The sequence below is a fragment of the Salvelinus alpinus genome, chromosome 8 (genome assembly GCF_045679555.1).
Source record: "Salvelinus alpinus chromosome 8, SLU_Salpinus.1, whole genome shotgun sequence".
NCBI lineage: Eukaryota > Metazoa > Chordata > Actinopteri > Salmoniformes > Salmonidae > Salvelinus > Salvelinus alpinus.
In genome coordinates this window covers 1273082-1300975 of record NC_092093.1, presented here as the reverse complement: position 1 = coordinate 1300975, position 27894 = coordinate 1273082, and the positions used below count along the sequence as shown (strand labels likewise).

The following is a 27894-nucleotide window of genomic DNA, read 5'->3' as shown; positions in this document are numbered from 1 at the left end:
TTTTGGGGGGGGGGACCCGGGGGACCCCCACGCCCCTCCAGCTGACCCTGCGTGCCCCCCCACAGGGCGCACCCCACAGTTTGGGAACTATTGGGTAACAGTGTCACAGTGTCTCTGGTCTATTCAGTAGGGCAGCCCCCCCCCCCCCCCCCCCCTGGGTGCACGTTTTTTGGGTGGGCACTACACAGCTGATTCAACTAACCAACTCATCATCAAGCTTTGATTATTTGGGGGTGGGGGGCAGGACCGAGTTTGAGAAACCCTGCCGTAGGGCTCGGTACCGTCGGGAGGGTGTATGTCTATGGTAGACGACAGTGTGTCTGGGTAATGAATACTGAAGTCCATTACGTCATTCAGACAGGTGCTTTTTTTACTTTGTGTTTTCAGACTATACCACAGCAGTCCCTTTTAGCACTGGCAGCATAGCTTTTATAGTTGATGCACACGTCGATAACTTATATTACGCTAACATTTAATTAAATACGCCAATATTCAGTCGCTAGAATAGAATAACATTTGCGCTTTGCAATCGGAGACGGCTGTATATGGGCGGGACTTCCTTGTAGCCAACACTGTTTATTTGTGCGTGTTGCAGAATTAGAAGAGAGATCTTGCACAGAGCAGATAAGAAGGTAAGTTTGACTCGTCGTCTTTTTAAATGTTCGCATTCTACAACGACGTTTAGTCATTTTAAATCGTCCATCTCGACCATTGTACTCTATTATGAATGTCTCCGTTTGACCGTGTTATTGTAAACTGATGGGCAGCAGTCACTTCGGGGATAGTAGCTAACAGCTGATTATGAAAAGCTATAATATGACCATTTTGCAGTCGGTAACTTACCGAGCTACTGCTAGCGGTATATTGGTTACATTCGCGACTGTTGCATTATCGGGAGGTCGGTCGAGGTGACCGCTGTTATTTAGATGTAGTTTGTGCCCGGCAGCCCTCCGATAACTGGTAGGTAGCTACACCATAACTGTCGTACTGTCCGTCGTTTTACTCGTTGCAATATGGTTGTGTGCGGTGCGGCTGTGAGCGGGTTTGCTTTTGAGCAGTCATTTCATATAGATTGTCATTGTTTGTACATTTTAATAAGAGTGCAGTAATAAACACGTTGCGCTACATCATTCTACTGTACAGCGTAGCGATAACACCGGACTAGTAGCTGTCTCTTCTCCAAGCACATAGGCTAGGCGACTGTAATAAGTCACCGACGTGTTTGTAAACAAGCCAAGGAGGGTACATAGTGAAGTGCACGTAGACACGCTACTGGACACTCAACACTGTCTATATCCACCATAGCACTATATTTCACACTGTCTATATCCACCATAACACTATATTTCACACTGTCTATATCCACCACAACACTATATTTCACACTGTCTATATCCACCATAACACTATATTTCACACTGTCTATATCCACCATAACACTATATTTCACACTGTCTATATCCACCATAACACTATATTTCACACTGTCTATATCCACCATAGCACTATATTTCACACTGTCTATATCCACCATAACACTATATTTCACACTGTCTATATCCACCATAACACTATATTTCACACTGTCTATATCCACCATAACACTATATTTCACACTGTCTATATCCACCATAACACTATATTTCACACTGTCTATATCCACCATAACACTATATTTCACACTGTCTATATCCACCATAGCACTATATTTCACACTGTCTATATCCACCATAACACTATATTTCACACTGTCTATATCCACCATAACACTATATTCCACACTGTCTATATCCACCATAACACTATATTTCACACTGTCTATATCCACCATAACACTATATTTCACACTGTCTATATCCACCATAACACTATATTTCACACTGTCTATATCCACCATAACACTATATTTCACACTGTCTATATCCACCATAGCACTATATTTCACACTGTCTATATCCACCATAACACTATATTTCACACTGTCTATATCCACCATAACACTATATTTCACACTGTCTATATCCACCATAACACTATATTTCACACTGTCTATATCCACCATAACACTATATTTCACACTGTCTATATCCACCATAACACTATATTTCACACTGTCTATATCCACCACAACACTATATTTCACACTGTCTATATCCCCCATAACACTATATTTCACACTGTCTATATCCACCATAACACTATATTTCACACTGTCTATATCCACCATAGCACTATATTTCACACTGTCTATATCCACCATAGCACTATATTTCACACTGTCTATATCCCCCATAACACTATATTTCACACTGTCTATATCCACCATAACACTATATTTCACACTGTCTATATCCACCATAGCACTATATTTCACACTGTCTATATCCACCATAGCACTATATTTCACACTGTCTACTGTATATCCACCATAGCACTATATTTCACACTGTCTATATCCACCATAACACTATATTTCACACTGTCTATATCCCCCATAACACTATATTTCACACTGTCTATATCCACCATAACACTATATTTCACACTGTCTATATCCACCATAACACTATATTTCACACTGTCTATATCCACCATAGCACTATATTTCACACTGTCTATATCCACCATAGCACTATATTTCACACTGTCTACTGTATATCCACCATAGCACTATATTTCACACTGTCTATATCCACCATAATACTATATTTCACACTGTCTATATCCCCCATAACACTATATTTCACACTGTCTATATCCACCATAACACTATATTTCACACTGTCTATATCCACCATAACACTATATTTCACACTGTCTACTGTATATCCAACATAACACTATATTTCACACTGTCTATATCCACCATAACACTATATTTCACACTGTCTATATCCACCATAACACTATATTTCACACTGTCTATATCCACCATAACACTATATTTCACACTGTCTACTGTATATCCAACATAACACTATATTTCACACTGTCTATATCCACCATAACACTATATTTCACACTGTCTATATCCACCACAACACTATATTTCACACTGTCTACTGTATATCCACCATAACACTATATTTCACACTGTCTACTGTATATCCACCATAACACTATATTTCACACTGTTTATATCCACCATAACACTATATTTCACACTGTCTATATCCACCATAACACTATATTTCACACTGTCTATATCCACCATAACACTATATTTCACACTGTCTATATCCACCATAACACTATATTTCACACTGTCTATATCCACCATAACACTATATTTCACACTGTCTATATCCACCATAGCACTATATTTCACACTGTCTATATCCACCATAGCACTATATTTCACACTGTATACTGTATATCCACCATAGCACTATATTTCACACTGTCTATATCCACCATAATACTATATTTCACACTGTCTATATCCCCCATAACACTATATTTCACACTGTCTATATCCACCATAACACTATATTTCACACTGTCTATATCCACCATAACACTATATTTCACACTGTCTACTGTATATCCAACATAACACTATATTTCACACTGTCTATATCCACCATAACACTATATTTCACACTGTCTATATCCACCATAACACTATATTTCACACTGTCTATATCCACCATAACACTATATTTCACACTGTCTACTGTATATCCAACATAACACTATATTTCACACTGTCTATATCCACCATAACACTATATTTCACACTGTCTATATCCACCATAACACTATATTTCACACTGTCTACTGTATATCCACCATAACACTATATTTCACACTGTCTATATCCACCATAACACTATATTTCACACTGTCTACTGTATATCCACCATAACACTATATTTCACACTGTCTATATCCACCATAACACTATATTTCACACTGTCTATATCCACCATAGCACTATATTTCACACTGTCTATATCCACCATAACACTATATTTCACACTGTCTACTGTATATCCACCATAACACTATATTTCACACTGTCTATATCCACCATAACACTATATTTCACACTGTCTATATCCACCATAGCACTATATTTCACACTGTCTATATCCACCATAACACTATATTTCACACTGTCTATATCCACCATAACACTATATTTCACACTGTCTATATCCACCATAACACTATATTTCACACTGTCTATATCCACCATAACACTATATTTCACACTGTCTATATCCACCATAACACTATATTTCACACTGTCTATATCCACCATAACACTATATTTCACACTGTCTATATCCACCATAACACTATATTTCACACTGTCTATATCCACCATAACACTATATTTCACACTGTCTATATCCACCATAACACTATATTTCACACTGTCTACTGTATATCCACCATAGCACTATATTTCACACTGTCTATATCCACCATAACACTATATTTCACACTGTCTACTGTATATCCACCATAACACTATATTTCACACTGTCTACTGTATATCCACCATAACACTATATTTCACACTGTCTACTGTATATCCACCATAACACTATATTTCACACTGTCTATATCCACCACAACACTATATTTCACACTGTCTACTGTATATCCACCATAACACTATATTTCACACTGTCTATATCCACCATAACACTATATTTCACACTGTCTACTGTATATCCACCATAACACTATATTTCACACTGTCTACTGTATATCCACCATAACACTATATTTCACACTGTCTATATCCACCACAACACTATATTTCACACTGTCTACTGTATATCCACCATATCACTATATTTCACACTGTCTACTGTATATCCACCATAACACTATATTTCACACTGTCTATATCCACCATAACATTATATTTCACACTGTCTATATCCACCATAACACTATATTTCACACTGTCTATATCCACCATAACACTATATTTCACACTGTCTATATCCACCATAACACTATATTTCACACTGTCTACTGTATATCCACCATAACACTATATTTCACACTGTCTATATCCACCACAACACTATATTTCACACTGTCTACTGTATATCCACCATAACACTATATTTCACACTGTCTACTGTATATCCACCATAACACTATATTTCACACTGTCTATATCCACCATAACACTATATTTCACACTGTCTATATCCACCACAACACTATATTTCACACTGTCTACTGTATATCCACCATAACACTATATTTCACACTGTCTACTGTATATCCACCATAACACTATATTTCACACTGTTTATATCCACCATAACACTATATTTCACACTGTCTATATCCACCATAACACTATATTTCACACTGTCTATATCCACCATAACACTATATTTCACACTGTCTATATCCACCATAACACTATATTTCACACTGTCTATATCCACCATAACACTATATTTCACACTGTCTACTGTATATCCACCATAACACTATATTTCACACTGTCTATATCCACCATAACACTATATTTCACACTCTCTATATCCACCACAACACTATATTTCACACTGTCTACTGTATATCCACCATAACACTATATTTCACACTGTCTACTGTATATCCACCATAACACTATATTTCACACTGTCTATATCCACCATAACACTATATTTCACACTGTCTACTGTATATCCACCATAACACTATATTTCACACTGTCTATATCCACCATAACACTATATTTCACACTGTCTATATCCACCACAACACTATATTTCACACTGTCTACTGTATATCCACCATAACACTATATTTCACACTGTCTATATCCACCATAACACTATATTTCACACTGTCTATATCCACCATAACACTATATTTCACACTGTCTACTGTATATCCACCATAACACTATATTTCACACTGTCTATATCCACCATAACACTATATTTCACACTGTCTATATCCACCATAACACTATATTTCACACTGTCTACTGTATATCCACCATAACACTATATTTCACACTGTCTATATCCACCATAACACTATATTTCACACTGTCTACTGTATATCCACCATAACACTATATTTCACACTGTCTATATCCACCATAACACTATATTTCACACTGTCTATATCCACCATAGCACTATATTTCACACTGTCTATATCCACCATAACACTATATTTCACACTGTCTATATCCACCATAATACTATATTTCACACTGTCTATATCCACCATAGCACTATATTTCACACTGTCTATATCCACCATAATACTATATTTCACACTGTCTATATCCACCATAACACTATATTTCACACTGTCTATATCCACCATAGCACTATATTTCACACTGTCTATATCCACCATAGCACTATATTTCACACTGTCTATATCCACCATAACACTATATTTCACACTGTCTATATCCACCATAACACTATATTTCACACTGTCTATATCCACCATAGCACTATATTTCACACTGTCTATATCCACCATAGCACTATATTTCACACTGTCTATATCCACCATAACACTATATTTCACACTGTCTATATCCACCATAACACTATATTTCACACTGTCTATATCCACCATAACACTATATTTCACACTGTCTATATCCACCATAACACTATATTTCACACTGTCTATATCCACCATAACACTATATTTCACACTGTCTATATCCACCATAACACTATATTTCACACTGTCTATATCCACCATAACACTATATTTCACACTGTCTATATCCACCATAACACTATATTTCACACTGTCTATATCCACCATAACACTATATTTCACACTGTCTATATCCACCATAACACTATATTTCACACTGTCTATATCCACCATAGCACTATATTTCACACTGTCTATATCCACCATAACACTATATTTCACACTGTCTATATCCACCATAACACTATATTTCACACTGTCTATATCCACCATAACACTATATTTCACACTGTCTATATCCACCATAGCACTATATTTCACACTGTCTATATCCACCATAACACTATATTTCACACTGCCTATATCCACCATAACACTATATTTCACACTGTCTATATCCACCATAACACTATATTTCACACTGTCTATATCCACCAAAACACTATATTTCACACTGTCTATATCCACCATAGCACTATATTTCACACTGTCTATATCCACCATAACACTATATTTCACACTGTCTATATCCACCATAACACTATATTTCAAACTGTCTACTGTATATCCACCATAACACTATATTTCACACTGTCTATATCCACCATAGCACTATATTTCACACTGTCTATATCCACCATAACACTATATTTCACACTGTCTATATCCACCATAACACTATATTTCACACCGTCTATATCCACCATAACACTATATTTCACACCGTCTATATCCACCATAGCACTATATTTCACACTGTCTATATCCACCATAACACTATATTTCACACTGTCTATATCCACCATAACACTATATTTCACACTGTCTATATCCACCATAGCACTATATTTCACACTGTCTATATCCACCATAACACTATATTTCACACTGTCTATATCCACCATAGCACTATATTTCACACTGTCTATATCCACCATAATACTATATTTCACACTGTCTATATCCACCATAACACTATATTTCACACCGTCTATATCCACCATAACACTATATTTCACACTGTCTATATCCACCATAGCACTATATTTCACACTGTCTATATCCACCATAACACTATATTTCACACTGTCTATATCCACCATAACACTATATTTCACACTGTCTATATCCACCATAACACTATATTTCACACTGTCTATATCCACCATAGCACTATATTTCACACTGTCTATATCCACCATAACACTATATTTCACACTGTCTATATCCACCATAACACTATATTTCACACTGTCTATATCCACCATAGCACTATATTTCACACTGTCTACTGTATATCCACCATAACACTATATTTCACACTGTCTATATCCACCATAACACTATATTTCACACTGTCTATATCCACCATAACACTATATTTCACACTGTCTATATCCACCACAACACTATATTTCACACTGTCTATATCCACCATAACACTATATTTCACACTGTCTATATCCACCATAGCACTATATTTCACACTGTCTATATCCACCATAACACTATATTTCACACTGTCTATATCCACCACAACACTATATTTCACACTGTCTATATCCACCATAACACTATATTTCACACTGTCTATATCCCCCATAACACTATATTTCACACTGTCTATATCCACCATAGCACTATATTTCACACTGTCTATATCCACCATAGCACTATATTTCACACTGTCTATATCCACCATAGCACTATATTTCACACTGTCTATATCCACCATAACACTATATTTCACACTGCCTATATCCACCATAACACTATATTTCACACTGTCTATATCCACCATAACACTATATTTCACACTGTCTACTGTATATCCACCATAGCACTATATTTCACACTGTCTATATCCACCATAACACTATATTTCACACTGTCTATATCCACCATAGCACTATATTTCACACTGTCTATATCCACCATAACACTATATTTCACACTGCCTATATCCACCATAACACTATATTTCACACTGTCTATATCCACCATAACACTATATTTCACACTGTCTATATCCACCATAGCACTATATTTCACACTGTCTATATCCACCATAGCACTATATTTCACACTGTCTATATCCACCATAACACTATATTTCACACTGTCTATATCCACCATAATACTATATTTCACACTGTCTATATCCACCATAGCACTATATTTCACACTGTCTATATCCACCATAACACTATATTTCACACTGCCTATATCCACCATAACACTATATTTCACACTGCCTATATCCACCATAACACTATATTTCACACTGTCTATATCCACCATAACACTATATTTCACACTGTCTATATCCACCATAACACTATATTTCACACTGTCTATATCCACCATAACACTATATTTCACACTGTCTATATCCACCATAGCACTATATTTCACACTGCCTATATCCACCATAACACTATATTTCACACTGTCTATATCCACCATAGCACTATATTTCACACTGTCTATATCCACCACAGCACTATATTTCACACTGTCTATATCCACCACAACACTATATTTCACACTGTCTATATCCACCATAGCACGGTATTTCACACTGTCTATATCCACCATAACACTATATTTCACACTGTCTATATCCACCATAGCACTATATTTCACACTGTCTACTGTATATCCACCATAACACTATATTTCACACTGTCTATATCCACCATAACACTATATTTCACACTGTCTATATCCACCATAGCACTATATTTCACACTGTCTACTGTATATCCACCATAACACTATATTTCACACTGTCTATATCCACCATAGCACTATATTTCACACTGTCTACTGTATATCCACCATAACACTATATTTCACACTGTCTATATCCACCATAGCACTATATTTCACACTGTCTACTGTATATCCACCATAACACTATATTTCACACTGTCTATATCCACCATAGCACTATATTTCACACTGTCTACTGTATATCCACCATAGCACTATATTTCACACTGCCTATATCCACCATAACACTATATTTCACACTGCCTATATCCACCATAGCACGGTATTTCACACTGTCTATATCCACCATAACACTATATTTCACACTGTCTATATCCACCATAGCACTATATTTCACACTGTCTACTGTATATCCACCATAACACTATATTTCACACTGTCTATATCCACCATAGCACTATATTTCACACTGTCTACTGTATATCCACCATAACACTATATTTCACACTGTCTATATCCACCATAGCACTATATTTCACACTGTCTACTGTATATCCACCATAACACTATATTTCACACTGTCTATATCCACCATAGCACTATATTTCACACTGTCTACTGTATATCCACCATAACACTATATTTCACACTGTCTATATCCACCATAGCACTATATTTCACACTGCCTATATCCACCATAGCACTATATTTCACACTGTCTATATCCACCATAACACTATATTTCACACTGTCTATATCCACCATAACACTATATTTCACACTGCCTATATCCACCATAACACTATATTTCACACTGTCTATATCCACCACAACACTATATTTCACACTGTCTATATCCACCATAGCACTATATTTCACACTGTCTATATCCACCATAACACTATATTTCACACTGCCTATATCCACCATAGCACTATATTTCACACTGTCTATATCCACCATAACACTATATTTCACACTGTCTATATCCACCATAACACTATATTTCACACTGTCTATATCCACCACAACACTATATTTCACACTGTCTATATCCACCATAGCACTATATTTCACACTGTCTATATCCACCATAGCACTATATTTCACACTGTCTATATCCACCATAGCACTATATTTCACACTGTCTATATCCACCATAACACTATATTTCACACTGTCTATATCCACCATAACACTATATTTCACACTGCCTATATCCACCATAACACTATATTTCACACTGCCTATATCCACCATAGCACGGTATTTCACACTGCCTCCTATTGCATGCTTTACACATTGTGTGCGTTTTGTAAATTCACTCTGGCCATCTACTCCGATTTCAGAGCACTCTTGTCTGAGTGTGCCAGAGCGCTGAATAACTGAAGAGTTTACGAACACTCAACACCCGTTGAATATGACCGGTGTCAGTAAACGTCGGCCCAAAAAAAGCGTAATTTAAATTGTTGCCAATAGCACAGTTACATGCCGACCACACCGTTCGCGCTGCGTGCGCTAGCGTTGCAGAATAAATGTACACGTTATTCAACTTCACGCTTGATGCGCTGCAAGTCCCGCGTCTCCCGTATCCTCATTGGTTTTTAGGAGCATATACCCATGTGGGTGATTGACAGATGAACTGAGGTCCACACTCCAGTACGGTTGGTGGTGGTAATGCACCTTTAAAGATGGTTGACAACCGCCATATAAAGTCCACAGAAGAAGAAGCCTGGAGGAGGAGAGATTACTAGAAACTTACTCGGCTTACTCTTTTTATCTGTGGATTAATTGTCGTAGTAGAGGACCTTGTGCATTTCAGGTAAAATAACAACCCAATGTTTATATCCCAGGACAAATTAGCTAGGAACAGCAAGCTAGTTAGCAAAATTGGCACTCCAGAGTGAATTTACAAACACACCCATTATCATTATCCTAACATAACCTCCTGCAGTCTGTATTACAGGGTGGTATGATGTTGTGTAGCGTAATGCTGGGTTGCAGCCCACGAAGAGGAGGAGGCTGCTATCTGGGATGGCTTCTGACCTTAACCCTGACCCTGCCTCTGGCCTCCCTACAGATGGACCACCATGGACACCAAGGTAGGGTCAGGGAGTAGGGGGCAGGGAGCATGGAGCAGGGTCAAGGACCAGGGAGCATGGGGCAGGGTGAAGGACCAGGGAGAATGGGGCAGGGTCAAGGACCAGGGAAAATGGGGTAGGATCAAGGACCAGGGAGAATGGGGCAGGGTCAAGGACCAGGGAGAATGGGGCAGGGTCAAGGACCAGGGAGCATGGGGCAGGGTCAAGGACCAGGGAGAATGGGGCAAGGTCAAGGACCAGGAAGAATGGGGTAGGGTCAAGGACCAGGAAGAATGGGGTAGGGTCAAGGACCAGGAACGAATGGGGTAGGGTCAAGGACCAGGGAGCATGGGGCAGGGTCAATGACCAGGGAGCATGGGGCAGGGAGCATGGGGCAGGGTCAAGGACCAGGAAGAATGGGGTAGGGTCAAGGACCAGAACGAATGGGGTAGGGTCAAGGACCAGGGAGCATGGGGCAGGGTCAATGACCAGGGAGCATGGGGCAGGGAGCATGTACCCAGGGAGCATGGGGCAGGGTCAAGGACTAGGGAGCATGGGGCAGGGTCAAGGACCAGGGAGCATGGGGTACGGAGCATGGGGCAGGGTCAAGGACCAGGGAGCATGGGGCAGGGTCAAGGAGCAGGGAGCATGGGGTACGGAGCATGGGGCAGGGTCAAGGACTAGGGAGCATGGGGCAGGGTCAATGACCAGGGAGCATGGGGCAGGGAGCATGTACCAGGGAGCATGGGGCAGGGTCAAGGACTAGGGAGCATGGGGCAGGGTCAAGGACCAGGGAGCATGGGGTACGGAGCATGGGGCAGGGTCAAGGACCAGGGAGCATGGGGCAGGGTCAAGGAGCAGGGAGCATGGGGTACGGAGCATGGGGCAGGGTCAAGGACCAGGGAGCATGGGGTAGGATCAATGACCAGGGAGCATGGGGCAGGGTCAATGACCAGGGAGCATGGGGTAGGGAGCATGGGGTAGGGTCAAGGACCAGGGAGCATGGGGTAGGGAGCATGGGGTAGGGTCAAGGACCAGGGACCATGGGGCAGGGAGCATGGGGCAGGGTCAAGGAGCAGGGAGCATGGGGCAGGGTCAAGGACCTGGGAGAATGTACCAGGGAGCATGGGGTAGGGTCAAGGACCAGGGAGCATGTACCAGGGAGCATGGGGTAGGGTCAAGGACCAGGGAGCATGGGGTAGGGTCAAGGACCAGGGAGCATGGGGCAGGGAGCATAGGACAAATGCAATAGATATACATTGTCTATCCCTTTACTAGCAGTGTTGGTCCCTCTTATTGCAGGCTTTATGTTGCCTGTTGCCATTCTAACATTACCCTCTCCTCTACACCCCAGGCCACCCCCTCCATCCTCACCACCAGGCCACCAGAGGGGCTCGCCCCAAGCTACTGCTGCTGTCCTTCGATGGGTTCCGCTGGGACTACGTGGACCGTGTCCCCACCCCTAACTTCCATGCCCTGATGGAGGAAGGGTCAATAGTTGAGCAGGTTGAGAACGCCTACATCACTAAAACCTTCCCTGACCACTACACCCTGGTCACCGGGCTGCATGCCGAGACGCATGGCATCGTGGGTAACGAGATGTACGACCCAGACCTTAACGCCTCCTTCTCCATGGAGACGCATAGCGCCTACGAGCCACGCTGGTGGGCTGGGGCAGAGCCTCTGTGGGTGACCAATCAGAAGCAGGGTGGGCGGAGCGGCGGGGTGATGTGGCCGGGGTCGGACGTGGAGATCGGGGGGGCGTACCCGTCACGCTACCTTCCGTACAACGCATCACTGAGCTTCGAGAGGCGCGTGGAGACGATGGTAGCCTGGCTGATGGGGGAGGGGCCAGAGGAGGGGGTTCGGTCTGTGCAGGGGGGTGTGGACTTTGGCGTGTTATACTGGGAGGAGCCTGATGAGAGCGGTCACAAGCTGGGCCCAGAGAACCCTCTAATGGACGCAGTCATTGCTGACATAGACGACAAGCTGGGCTTCCTCCGCAATGAGCTGCGGAAGAAGGGTCTGTACCTGCTGTCTATGTACATTATACAGTTATGATCTAGATAAGGGTCTGTACCTGCTGTCTATGTACATTATACAGTTATGATCTAGATAAGGGTCTGTACCTGCTGTCTATGTACATTATACAGTTATGATCTAGATAAGGGTCTGTACCTGCTGTCTATGTACATTATACAGTTATGATCTAGATAAGGGTCTGTACCTGCTGTCTATGTACATTATACAGTTATGATCTAGATAAGGGTCTGTACCTGCTGTCTATGTACATTATACAGTTATGATCTAGATATGTTCTCCCCCCCGCAACGTCTATTTCTATAGGCACAAGCACTGTGACAACTGTTCACAGCCCCCCTTCCAGCATTAAACTGTTCACCCCCCCTTCCAGCATTAAACTGTTCACACCCCCCCTTCCAGCATTAAACTGTTCACACCCCCCCTTCCAGCATTAAACTGTTCACCCCCCCCCCCCTTCCAGCATTAAACTGTTCACCCTCCCCCCCCTTCCAGCATTAAACTGTTCACCCCCCCTTCCAGCATTAAACTGTTCACACCCCCCCCTTCCAGCATTAAACTGTTCACAGCCCCCCTTCCAGCATTAAACTGTTCACACCCCCCCTTCCAGCATTAAACTGTTCACCCCCCCCCTTCCAGCATTAAACTGTTCACCCTCCCTTCCAGCATTAAACTGTTCACACCCCCCCTTCCAGCATTAAACTGTTCACACCCCCCCTTCCAGCATTAAACTGTTCACCCCCCCTTCCAGCATTAAACTGTTCACACCCCCCCTTCCAGCATTAAACTGTTCACACCCCCCCTTCCAGCATTAAACTGTTCACCCCCCCTTCCAGCATTAAACTGATCACACCCCCCCTTCCAGCATTAAACTGTTCACACCCCCCCCCCTTCCAGCATTAAACTGTTCACACCCCCTTCCAGCATTAAACTGATCACACCCCCCCTTCCAGCATTAAACTGTTCACACCCCCCCCCTTCCAGCATTAAACTGTTCACACCCCCCCCCCCTTCCAGCATTAAACTGTTCACACCCCCCCCTTCCAGCATTAAACTGTTCACACCCCCCCTTCCAGCATTAAACTGTTCACACCCCCCCCTTCCAGCATTAAACTGTTCACACCCCCCCTTCCAGCATTAAACTGTTCACACCTGTTTACCTTGTGCATTAATCAATTTATCAAGAAACGCATTTAATTTATCAATTCATGAAATAAATATTTCATTTTGGTCAATTAAATGTAATTAATTGTATTTTGACTGCATTCCTAGGTCTGTACGAAAGTGTGAACCTGATTGTGACCAGTGATCATGGCATGACCCAGCTGTCCAAAGACAAGGTGATTGAGCTGGACCAATACCTGGACAGAGACCTCTACACCTGGGTGGACAAGAGCCCTGTGGTGGGGATGCTACCTAGAGAAGGTAAGATCCTGGGGATGCTACCTAGAGAAGGTAAGATCCTGGGGATGCTACCTAGAGAAGGAGGTAAGATCCTGGGGATGCTACCTAGAGAAGGTAAGATCCTGGGGATGCTACCTAGAGAAGGTAAGATCCTGGGGATACTACCTAGAGAAGGTAAGATCCTGGGGATACTACCTAGAGAAGGTAAGATCCTGGGGATACTACCTAGAGAAGGAGGTAAGATCCTGGGGATGCTACCTAGAGAAGGTAAGATCCTGGGGATACTACCTAGAGAAGGTAAGATCCTGGGGATGCTACCTAGAGAAGGAGGTAAGATCCTGGGGATGCTACCTAGAGAAGGTAAGATCCTGGGGATGCTACCTAGAGAAGGAGGTAAGATCCTGGGGATGCTACCTAGAGAAGGTAAGATCCTGGGGATACTACCTAGAGAAGGTAAGATCCTGGGGATACTACCTAGAGAAGGTAAGATCCTGGGGATGCTACCTAGAGAAGGTAAGATCCTGGGGATGCTACCTAGAGAAGGTAAGATCCTGGGGATGCTACCTAGAGAAGGTAAGATCCTGGGGATGCTACCTAGAGAAGGAGGTAAGATCCTGGGGATACTACCTAGAGAAGGAGGTAAGATCCTGGGGATGCTACCTAGAGAAGGTAAGATCCTGGGGATACTACCTAGAGAAGGTAAGATCCTGGGGATACTACCTAGAGAAGGTAAGATCCTGGGGATACTACCTAGAGAAGGTAAGATCCTGGGGATGCTACCTAGAGAAGGTAAGATCCTGGGGATGCTACCTAGAGAAGGTAAGATCCTGGGGATGCTACCTAGAGAAGGAGGTAAGATCCTGGGGATACTACCTAGAGAAGGAGGTAAGATCCTGGGGATGCTACCTAGAGAAGGAGGTAAGATCCTGGGGATGCTACCTAGAGAAGGTAAGATCCTGGGGATGCTACCTAGAGAAGGTAAGATCCTGGGGATACTACCTAGAGAAGGAGGTAAGATCCTGGGGATGCTACCTAGAGAAGGTAAGATCCTGGGGATACTACCTAGAGAAGGTAAGATCCTGGGGATACTACCTAGAGAAGGTAAGATCCTGGGGATACTACCTAGAGAAGGAGGTAAGATCCTGGGGATACTACCTAGAGAAGGAGGTAAGATCCTGGGGATACTACCTAGAGAAGGTAAGATCCTGGGGATACTACCTAGAGAAGGTAAGATCCTGGGGATGCTACCTAGAGAAGGAGGTAAGATCCTGGGGATGCTACCTAGAGAAGGTAAGATCCTGGGGATACTACCTAGAGAAGGAGGTAAGATCCTGGGGATACTACCTAGAGAAGGTAAGATCCTGGGGATACTACCTAGAGAAGGAGGTAAGATCCTGGGGATGCTACCTAGAGAAGGTAAGATCCTGGGGATACTACCTAGAGAAGGTAAGATCCTGGGGATGCTACCTAGAGAAGGAGGTAAGATCCTGGGGATGCTACCTAGAGAAGGAGGTAAGATCCTGGGGATGCTACCTAGAGAAGGAGGTAAGATCCTGGGGATGCTACCTAGAGAAGGTAAGATCCTGGGGATACTACCTAGAGAAGGTAAGATCCTGGGGATACTACCTAGAGAAGGTAAGATCCTGGGGATGCTACCTAGAGAAGGTAAGATCCTGGGGATGCTACCTAGAGAAGGTAAGATCCTGGGGATGCTACCTAGAGAAGGTAAGATCCTGGGGATGCTACCTAGAGAAGGAGGTAAGATCCTGGGGATGCTACCTAGAGAAGGAGGTAAGATCCTGGGGATGCTACCTAGAGAAGGAGGTAAGATCCTGGGGATGCTACCTAGAGAAGGTAAGATCCTGGGGATACTACCTAGAGAAGGTAAGATCCTGGGGATACTACCTAGAGAAGGTAAGATCCTGGGGATGCTACCTAGAGAAGGTAAGATCCTGGGGATGCTACCTAGAGAAGGTAAGATCCTGGGGATGCTACCTAGAGAAGGTAAGATCCTGGGGATGCTACCTAGAGAAGGAGGTAAGATCCTGGGGATACTACCTAGAGAAGGAGGTAAGATCCTGGGGATGCTACCTAGAGAAGGTAAGATCCTGGGGATGCTACCTAGAGAAGGTAAGATCCTGGGGATGCTACCTAGAGAAGGTAAGATCCTGGGGATACTACCTAGAGAAGGAGGTAAGATCCTGGGGATGCTACCTAGAGAAGGTAAGATCCTGGGGATACTACCTAGAGAAGGTAAGATCCTGGGGATACTACCTAGAGAAGGTAAGATCCTGGGGATACTGCCGGTGTACAGTAACTGTCTCACCTGTCCTGTAGGTAAGTTCGAGGAGGTGTATAGTAACTGTCTCACCTGTGCTGTAGGTAAGTTAGAGGAGGTGTAAAGTAACTGTGTATCTCACCTGTCCTGTAGGTAAGTTAGAGGAGGTGTAAAGTAACTGTGTATCTCACCTGTCCTGTAGGTAAGTTAGAGGAGGTGTATAGTAACTGTCTCACCTGTCCTGTAGGTAAGTTAGAGGAGGTGTATAGTAACTGTGTGTCTCACCTGTCCTGTAGGTAAGTTAGAGGAGGTGTATAGTAACTGTGTATCTCACCTGTCCTGTAGGTAAGTTAGAGGAGGTGTATAGTAACTGTATCTTACCTGTCCTGTAGGTAAGTTAGAGGAGGTGTATAGTAACTGTCTCACCTGTCCTGTAGGTAAGTTAGAGGAGGTGTATAGTAACTGTCTCACCTGTCCTGTAGGTAAGTTAGAGGAGGTGTATAGTAACTGTATCCCACCTGTCCTGTAGGTAAGTTAGAGGAGGTGTATAGTAACTGTATCTCACCTGTCCTGTAGGTAAGTTAGAGGAGGTGTATAGTAACTGTATCTGACCTGTCCTGTAGGTAAGTTAGAGGAGGTGTATAGTAACTGTATCTCACCTGTCCTGTAGGTAAGTTAGAGGAGGTGTATAGTAACTGTATCCCACCTGTCCTGTAGGTACGTTAGAGGAGGTGTATAGTAACTGTATCTCACCTGTCCTGTAGGTAAGTTAGAGGAGGTGTATAGTAACTATCTTACCTGTCCTGTCGGTAAGTTAGAGGAGGTGTAAAGTAACTGTGTATCTCACCTGTCCTGTAGGTAAGTTAGAGGAGGTGTATAGTAACTGTCTCACCTGTCCTGTAGGTAAGTTAGAGGAGGTGTATAGTAACTGTATCTCACCTGTCCTGTAGGTAAGTTAGAGGAGGTGTATAGTAACTGTATCTCACCTGTCCTGTAGGTAAGTTAGAGGAGGTGTATAGTAACTGTCTCACCTGTCCTGTAGGTAAGTTAGAGGAGGTGTATAGTAACTGTCTCACCTGTCCCGTAGGTAAGTTAGAGGAGGTGTAAAGTAACTGTATCTCACCTGTCCTGTAGGTAAGTTAGAGGAGGTGTAAAGTAACTGTCTGTCTCACCTGTCCTGTAGGTAAGTTAGAGGATGTGTATAGTAACTGTGTATCTCACCTGTCCTGTAGGTAAGTTAGAGGAGGTGTAAAGTAACTGTCTGTCTCACCTGTCCTGTAGGTAAGTTAGAGGAGGTGTATAGTAACTGTGTATCTCACCTGTCCTGTAGGTAAGTTAGAGGAGGTGTATAGTAACTGTGTATCTCACCTGTCCTGTAGGTAAGTTAGAGGAGGTGTATAGTAACTGTCTCACCTGTCCTGTAGGTAAGTTAGAGGAGGTGTATAGTAACTGTATCTCACCTGTCCTGTAGGTAAGTTAGAGGAGGTGTATAGTAACTGTCTCACCTGTCCTGTAGGTAAGTTAGAGGAGGTGTACAGTGCCCTGGTGGAGGCCAATCCCAACATGGTGGTGTATAGGAGGGAGCAGATCCCTGAGCGTCTCCACTACCGTCACAACAACAGGATCATGCCCATAATTATCGAGGCCAAGGAGGGCTGGACCATCACCCAGAACAGAACCACTGGACCACACATGTGTAAGGAAATACTTTGTCAACTAAATTCCAATTTGAAATATATTATTATAACTCAGACTTTCATAAGTTCAGATCTTTAGTCTGCTCGTTGGACATTTAGAGTTACCAATATTAGGATTCAGTCCACAATGACAGCTAATTAACAGTAAACTTGTTCTAAATGTGTTTAATCCTATTCAACGCTGTTCTCGCTCTGTGTTTCACAGTGGGTAACCACGGCTACGACAACACCCTACCCAGCATGCATCCTGTCTTGGTGGCGCGTGGCCCCGCCTTCCGTCAGGACTACGTGAAGAGGTCCATGCGTTCCGTTGACCTCTACCCCCTCATGTGTCACATCCTGTCTGTCCGGCCCCGCCCCAACAATGGTTCTCTAGCCCGGGTTATGGACCTCCTCTCCGAGCCCTCCCCCCCCACACACTCCACCCCCCTGGAGGGCAGATACCAGCCTTCCTTCGCCACCGCCCTGGGCGTGGTCCTGGGGGTTGTCATGGTGACAGGGTTCCTGGTGGTTATCGTCAAACAGATGACGATCCGACAACTACCCAACAGGCAGAGAGAGATGGCCCAGCCGCTATTACTTGGAGAACTACAGCTTTAGAGAGGAGAGGCAGAGGAGAGGAGAGAGGAGAGAGAGAGGAGGAGAGGAGAGGGAGTTAGAAGAGAGAGGAGGAGAGGAGAGGGAGTTAGGAGAGAGAGAGGAGGAGAGAAGAAAGGAGAGGAGAGGAGGAGAGTTGACGCCGTACACCGGTAAAGGACAGTAGTTAACCAGGCTTCAGTGTGGAGGAGGAGCAGAGGAGAGGATACGTGTGGCTTTATTCTGATGGTTATCTTGTTGTTAATCTCATCAGACAGGAGCATAATAATAACAACAATCATAATCATAATAACAATAAGAAGCAATAGTACAACGGACACCAAGCGTAATAAGGGAGTAAATCTAGTATGTGGTTGAGTTGTTATGCCGTACAGTGAATCAGAGAACCACTGTGAGATCTGAGTTCATGTATTTAGTCAGGCTGTTGCTTTCAGTCTTCAATACATCCATGACTGCCACGTTACTACTTTAGTCCATATAGTTGTCTCCGTGACTGCCACGTTACTACTTTAGTCCATATAGTTGTCTCCATGACTGCCACGTTACTACTTTAGTCCATATAGTTGTCTCCATGACTGCCACGTTACTACTTTAGTCCATATAGTTGTCTCCATGACTACCACGTTACTACTTTAGTCCATATAGTTGTCGTCATGACTACCACGGTCCTACTTTAGTCCATATAGTTGTCGTCATGACTACCACGGTCCTACTTTAGTCCATATAGTTGTCGTCATGACTACCACGTTACTACTTTAGTCCATATAGTTGTCGTCATGACTACCACGGTCCTACTTTAGTCCATATAGTTGTCTCCGTGACTGCCACGTTACTACTTTAGTCCATATAGTTGTCTCCGTGACTACCACGTTACTACTTTAGTCCATATAGTTGTCTCCATGACTACCACGTTCCTACTTTAGTCCATATAGTTGTCGTCATGACTGCCACGTTCCTACTTTAGTCCATATAGTTGTCGTCATGACTACCACGTTTCTACTTTAGTCCATATAGTTGTCTCCATGACTACCACGTTACTACTTTAGTCCATATAGTTGTCTCCATGACTACCACGTTACTACTTTAGTCCATATAGTTGTCGTCATGACTACCACGTTACTACTTTAGTCCATATAGTTGTCGTCATGACTACCACGTTACTACTTTAGTCCATATAGTTGTCGTCATGACTACCACGTTCTTACTTTAGTCCATATAGTTGTCTCCGTGACTGCCACGTTACTACTTTAGTCCATATAGTTGTCTCCGTGACTGCCACGTTACTACTTTAGTCCATATAGTTGTCTCCGTGACTGCCACGTTACTACTTTAGTCCATATAGTTGTCTCCATGACTACCACGTTACTACTTTAGTCCATATAGTTGTCTCCATGACTGCCACGGTCCTACTTTAGTCCATATAGTTGTAGTCATGACTACCACGTTACTACTTTAGTCCATATAGTTGTCTCCATGACTGCCACGTTACTACTTTAGTCCATATAGTTGTCGTCATGACTACCACGTTACTACTTTAGTCCATATAGTTGTCTCCATGACTACCACAGTCCATATAGTTGTCGTCATGACTACCACGTTACTACTTTAGTCCTTATATTTGTCGTCATGACTACCACGTTAGTACTTTAGTCCATATAGTTGTCGTCATGACTACCACGTTACTACTTTAGTCCATATAGTTGTCTCCGTGACTACCACGTTACTACTTTAGTCCATATAGTTTTCGTCATGACTACCACGTTTCTACTTTAGTCCATATAGTTGTCGTCATGACTACCACGTTAGTACTTTAGTCCTTATAGTTGTCGTCATGACTACCACGTTACTACTTTAGTCCATATAGTTGTCTCCATGACTACCACAGTCCATATATTTGTCGTCATGTCTGCCACGTTACTACTTTAGTCCATATAGTTGTCTCCATGACTACCACGTTACTACTTTAGTCCATATAGTTGTCTCCGTGACTGCCACGTTCCTACTTTAGTCCATATAGTTGCCGTCATGACTACCACGTTCCTACTTTAGTCCATATAGTTGTCGTCATGACTACCACGTTCCTACTTTAGTCCATATAGTTGTCTCCATGACTACCACGTTCCTACTTTAGTCCATATAGTTGTCGTCATGACTACCACGTTACTACTTTAGTCCATATAGTTGTCGTCATGACTACCACGTTCCTACTTTAGTCCATATAGTTGTCTCCATGACTACCACAGTCCATATATTTGTCGTCATGACTGCCACGTTACTACTTTAGTCCTTATATTTGTCGTCATGACTACCACGTTAGTACTTTAGTCCTTATAGTTGTCGTCATGACTACCACGTTACTACTTTTGTCCATATAGTTCTCGTCATGACTACCATGTTTCTACTTTAGTCCATATAGTTGTCGTCATGACTACCACGTTACTACTTTAGTCCATATAGTTGTCTCCATGACTACCACGTTTCTACTTGTTCATGTTCAGTACTTACAGTTATCCTTCATAGGAGATCATCTTTCTATTATATGTGCAATAATGTTGTTTTATATATGTTACTGTCTGTAGTGGGTGTATTACAGACGCATGTGTCTTTCCCCTATAAAGTGTTAGAATCATAAACCACTAACCATTCAGGGCTTGACATTCAGGTAAATTTGCCAGTGGCACACCAGGCCAGTACCAAGTGAAAACAACTTTCCCGAATGAGAACATGACTGGCTGGGCCAAGTTATACACGCAGAATTTTAATCATGGGTGATTTCATGTTTCATTTGCAATCTGGGCAAGTACCTTTTTTTTTTATAGCCTATATAGCCAATCATAAAATCTGATATTTACACGGATTGTTTGGAGAACGAAGATAAAGCCACCCGTCCCTGTCTCAGTGATGACATATAGCCTTAACATTTAAAGAAAATGTCATAAATTAGCCCAATAACATGTAATATCTTCATGGTCCTATATAGTACATGGTCCTTATTTAGAGGCAGGTATGCTATTTTAGCATAGCACATTTTTTTTTGTCCCTTTTTTAAAATTACATCAAATGGATCAGAAATACATTGTAGACATGACTATTGTAGCTGGAAACGGCCTTTTAGGCAGAGTTCCTCTGTCCAGTGTCTGTTCTTTTGCCCATGCTTTAATATTGCTTTAATATTTTATTTTTATTGGCCAGTTTGAGATATTGGCTCTTCACTGTTGACATTGAGACTGGTGTTTTGCGGGTACTATTTAATGAAGCTGCCAGTTGAGGACTTGTGAGGCATCTGTTTCTCATACTAGACACTCTAATGTACTTGTCCTCTTGCTCAGTTGTGCACCGGGGCCTCCCACTCCTCTTTTTATTCTGGTTAGAGCCAGTTTGCGCTGTTCTGTGAAGGGAGTAGTACACAACGTTGTATGAGATCTTCAGTTTCTTGGCAATTTCTCGCATGGAATAGCCTTCATTTCTCAGAACAGGAATAGACTGACGAGTTTCAGAAGAAAGTATTTTGTTTCTGGCCATTTTGAGCCTGTAGTCAAACCCACAAATGCTGATGCTCCAGATACTCAACTAGTCTAAAAAAGGCCAGTTTTATTGCTTCTTTAATCAGAACAACAGTTCTCAGCTGTGCTAACATAATTGCAAAAGGGTTTTCTAATGATCAATTAGCCTTTTAAAATGATAAACTTGGATTAGCTAACACAACGTGCCATTGGAACACAGGAGTGATGGTTGCTGATAATGGGCCTTTGTACGCCTATGTAGATATTCCATTAAAAAATCTGCTGTTTCGAGCTACAATAGTCATTTCCAACATTAACTTCGGGATCGGTGTCCCGTCCACTGGACGGTTGAGCTAACGTAGGCTAATGTGATTAGCATGAGGTTGTAAGTAACAAGAAACTTTCCCAGGACATAGACATATCTGATATTGACAGAAAGCTTACATTATTGTTAATCTAACAGCACTGTTCAATTTACAGTAGCTATTACAGTGAAATAATACCATGATATTGTTTGAGGAGAGTGCACTGTTTTGAACATGAAAAGTTATTAATAAACAAATTAGGCACATTTGGGCAGTCTTGATACAAAATGTTGAACAGAAATGCAATGATTGACTGGATCAGGTCAAAATTTGTCCACATACATTGCCGCCATCTAGTGGCCAAAATCTAAATTGCACATGGGCTGGTATAATACATTATGGCCTTTCTGTTAAATTTCAAAGATGATGGTACAAAAGAAAATACAAAATAATGTTTTTTTTCTTTGTATTATCTTTTACCAGATCTATAGTATTCTCCTACATTCCTTTCACTTTTCCAACAACTACAAAGTGTTTCCTTTCAAATGGTACCAAGAATATGCATATCTTTGCTTCAGGTCCTGAGCTAAAGGCAGTTAGATTTGGGTATGTCATTTTAGGGGAAAATTGAAGAAAAAAAAGGGGGCGGATCCTAAAGTGTTTTTTTAACGATGTCTACACTATATTTCTGATAAATTTGATGTTATTTTAATGGGAAAAAAATGTTATTTTCTTTCAAAAACAAGGACATTTCTAAGTGTCTGTGTGTGTGTGTGTGTGTGTGTGTATATTACAGAATAGCATCATTGCAACATTCATTTTCAACAAGTGATTTGTGTAAATAATGGATGTCTTGACAAGCAAGCAGCTACATAGTGTAGGCCTAGGTCTACGTAAACCTTTCCTTGCTAATAATGACGTCTGTGTGATATGAAATAATACTGACGATCAGGGGGAGAACTTTTTTTATTCTGCCTCCGCTGAGATGGGTCTGGCGTGAGTATCTAGGCCGTACTGTGGTGGGGCTCACTCGAGATGGAAAGGGAATTTAAGGCTTTGACATTCTTGCCTCAGCTTGGAAACCAAATGCTGGTTGATAACAAGTGTGATTCGTCAGACGTCGGGAAGATTGTCAAGGATTAAATCCAAATATAAATCATTATTTTCTGTTTTGTAGTTTGGAAATGTACTGGGCCAAACGGGTCATGTGAAAGCTTGATTAATTGGCCCGGTGAGCAGTTGCCGTGCCAGCTCGCAAGGCCTGAATGTCAAGCCCTGCCCATTAGTTGGTGATGTCATAACCATTCGCTGGGGAAAATTGCTTTTTAGGTTTTAAGGACTGTGAAGTATGAAGTGCAATAGGTTTTAAGGACTAGGAGGGATTCTTAATTTAGGAGGGATTCTGAGCAATGTGTGTGATTCTTAACTTTCTGTGTTGATAGTTGACTAATGAGTTGTGAGGTCTGAGGCGCCATTTTGCGCTAAATTAACTGACAGCGGGAGATGAAGTGCTGTGTAGGACGTATGTTTTTGTACTCTTTATTTACAGTGCCTTCGGAAAGTATTCAGACCCCTTGACTTTTCCACATTTTGTTACGTTAAGGAAAGATAGAAAATAGCTTTTTTCCCTCATCAATCTAGACCCAAAATCCCATAATGACAAAGCGAAAAACAGTTTTTCTGAAATGTTTGCAAATGTATAAAACAAGCAACAAATGAAAACATTTACATAAGTATTCAGACCCCTGTACTCAGTACTTTGTTCAAGCACATTTTGGCAGTGATTTACAACCTTGAGTCTTCTTGGGTATGACTTGCCTAGTTAAATCAAGGTTAAACAAGCTTGGCACACCTGTATTTGAGGAGTTTCTCCCATTCTTCTCTGCAGATCCTCTCAAGCTCTGTAAGGTTGGATGGGGAGCGTTGCTTCACAGCTATTTTCAGGTCTCTCCAGAGATGTTTGATCGGGTTCAAGTCCGGGCTCTGGCTGGGACACTCAAGGACATTCAGAGACTTGTCCTGTTGGAAGGTGGATCTTCTCCCCAGTCTGAGGTCCTGAACGCTATGGAGCAGGTTTTCATCAAGGATCTCTCTGTACTTTGCTCCGTTCATCTTTTCTTCGATCATGACTAGTCTCCCAGTCCCTTCCGCTGAAAATCATCACCACAGCATGATGCTGCCACCACCATGCTTCACCCTAGGGATGTTGCCAGGTTTCCTCCAGATGTGACACTTGGCATTCAGTCAAAAGTGTTCATTCTTGGTTTCATCAGACCGGATAATCTTGTTTCTCATGGTCTGAGTCCTTTAGGTGCCTTTTGGCAAACTCTAAGCGGGCTGTCGTGTGCCTTTTTATTGAGGAGTGGCTTCCGTCTGGCCACTCTACCATAAAGGCCTGATTGGTGGAGTGCTGCAGAGATGGTTGTCCTTCTGGAAGGTTCTTCCATCTCCACAGAGGAACTCTGGATCTCTGTCAGAGTGACCATCGGGTTCTTGGTCAGCTCCCTGTCCAAGGCCCTTCTCCCCCGAATTCTCAGTTTGGCCATTCAGCCAGCTCTAGGAAGAGTCTTCGTGGTTCCAAACTTCTTCCATTTAAGAATGATGGAGTCCACTGTGTTCTTGGGGACCTTCAATCCTGCATAAATGTTTTAGTACCCTTCCCCAGATCTGTGCCTCAACATAATCCTGTCTCAGAGCTCTATGGACAATTCCTTCAACCTCATGGCTTGTTTTTTTTCTCTGACTCCACTGTCAACAGTGGGACCTTTTATATTGACAGGTGTGTGCCTTTCCAAATCATGTCCAATCCATTGAATTTACCACAGGTGGACTCCAAGTTGTAGAAACATCTCAAGGATGACCTATGGAAACAACAGGATGTCTGAATACTTTGTTTTTGCTTTGTCATTATGAGGTATTATAATTAGATATTATTATTATTATTAGATTGATGAGGATTTTTTTTGTTTTAATCCGTTTTAGAATAAGGCTGTAAAGTAACAACGTGGAAAAAGTCAAAGGGGTCTGAATACTTTCGGAAAGCGCTGTAAATGCTTTTCGATGTCGATAACTGATAGGTGCCTCCTGCCAAAATGTTTTTTCATTTATTCAAAGAGTTGACATAGCAGCTTTCTGTCATAGGATACCTTTTATTGTACTGATATTATAAATCATTGTAGTTTAGATTTATTTAATTCAGATTGAGTGGTAGAAAATGTCCTTTGAGATTTTGTTAGACTCATTGATTGATTGATTTTAATGAACACCAGTGCCCAGAAATAGACAGACAACTTCACTGTGATGTAATAAGTATGAAAACATTACACTCAGAAAGTATTCAGACCCCTTTCCCACATTTAGTTTTACATTCTTATTCTAAAAATGTATTCAATTATATTTTTCCTCAATCTACACACAATGACAAAGGTTTTTTGATTTTTTTGCGAATTTATTAAAAACAGAAATACCTTATTTACATGGCAAAATGTGATTACCATTTAATTTGATCTAATATGAATAAAAAGGACAGTAAGTTGATCATTATGTAGCGTTTTCTGATATCTTACAGTATTGCATTAAAGAGGTGTTGTAATTAATTATGTACATTAAAGGAGAATTTCACCCTGGGAGAATCTGGGCTTGTTTTCATCATGTCTGAGGCATTTCTATGTGATACTGATTTCACTGTACGTGTTTGTGGGTGTAGATGTGGTTGTCCTTGTTCGATAGAGCCATTGGACGTCTTTCAGTGATGTTCCTATCTGCGAATTCATTGCTAATATACAAGTCAACACATTTTTTTTCTTTCTCTGTAAGTCTACAATTTGTGTGGGGCGATGCTTCATCCTTCCGTCACTCCCCCAAGGCATTTTTGAATAGGAGGCAACATAATCCTTTGGGCAAAACCCAAAAGAACTGACTAGACTACAATGGCTTTAAGTGATTCCTATCATCAACACGAATTTGCCGATGGAGCTTCTATTAGCTACATGGTGACGTTCAACCAGACGTGTTTCAACTGAGTTACTCTTATTTGCTCGCGTTAGTTAGCGTGAATCAAAGATAGAACGAACAAACAAACATTTACTCTGCTGAAGGTCTCTACCAACTCTTCAATGTCAAGGTCTCTACCACCTCTTCAATGTCAAGGTCTCTACCACCTCTTCAATGTCAAGGTCTCTACCACCTCTTCAATGTCAAGGTCTCTACCACCTCTTCAATGTCAAGGTCTCAACCACCTCTTCAAGGTCTCTACCACCTCTTCAAGGTCTCTACCACCTCTTCAAGGTCTCTACCACCTCTTCAAGGTCTCTACCACCTCTTCAAGGTCTCTACCACCTCTTCAATGTCAAGGTCTCCACCACTTCTTCAATGTTGATTGACAGCTAGCTATATCATTTAGCTGATGGCTTTCAGAGTTCAGTACAGGACAGTAATGTCCAGCTAGGCTAGCAAGCTAGCTAACGTTAAGTTACCTCTCATCGAGAATCATCCGTTTTGTTGTGAAGGAAAGAAATGATGGTATCGCATCACTTCTCAGCTTTTGTGGAAATGGATTCCGTTCAGCCTGAAAAT

General features: G+C 41.8%; 1 protein-coding gene across 6 annotated transcripts; it reads left to right on the top strand.

Annotated features, from left to right (window-relative positions):
• The first annotated feature begins 321 nt into the window (after positions 1-321).
• enpp5 (ectonucleotide pyrophosphatase/phosphodiesterase 5) lies at positions 322-26945 on the top strand. 6 transcript variants are annotated; one of them, XR_011676364.1, is made up of 7 exons: positions 324-632; positions 11381-11516; positions 12850-13526; positions 14816-14960; positions 18734-18913; positions 19120-21876; positions 22010-26945. XR_011676364.1 is itself a non-coding variant. In XM_071412386.1 (6 exons), the coding sequence occupies exons 2-6, from the start codon at positions 11387-11389 to the stop codon at positions 19512-19514; spliced, it is 1527 nt and encodes a 508-aa protein (XP_071268487.1). In that variant the 5' UTR covers positions 322-632; positions 11369-11386; the 3' UTR covers positions 19515-26945. The 6 variants fall into 6 exon arrangements, 5 of the variants coding, with proteins under 5 accessions (XP_071268487.1, XP_071268486.1, XP_071268491.1 ...); XM_071412386.1 differs by having other exon boundaries at positions 322-632; positions 11369-11516; positions 19120-26945; XM_071412385.1 differs by having other exon boundaries at positions 19120-26945.
• The last annotated feature ends 949 nt before the right edge of the window (positions 26946-27894 follow it).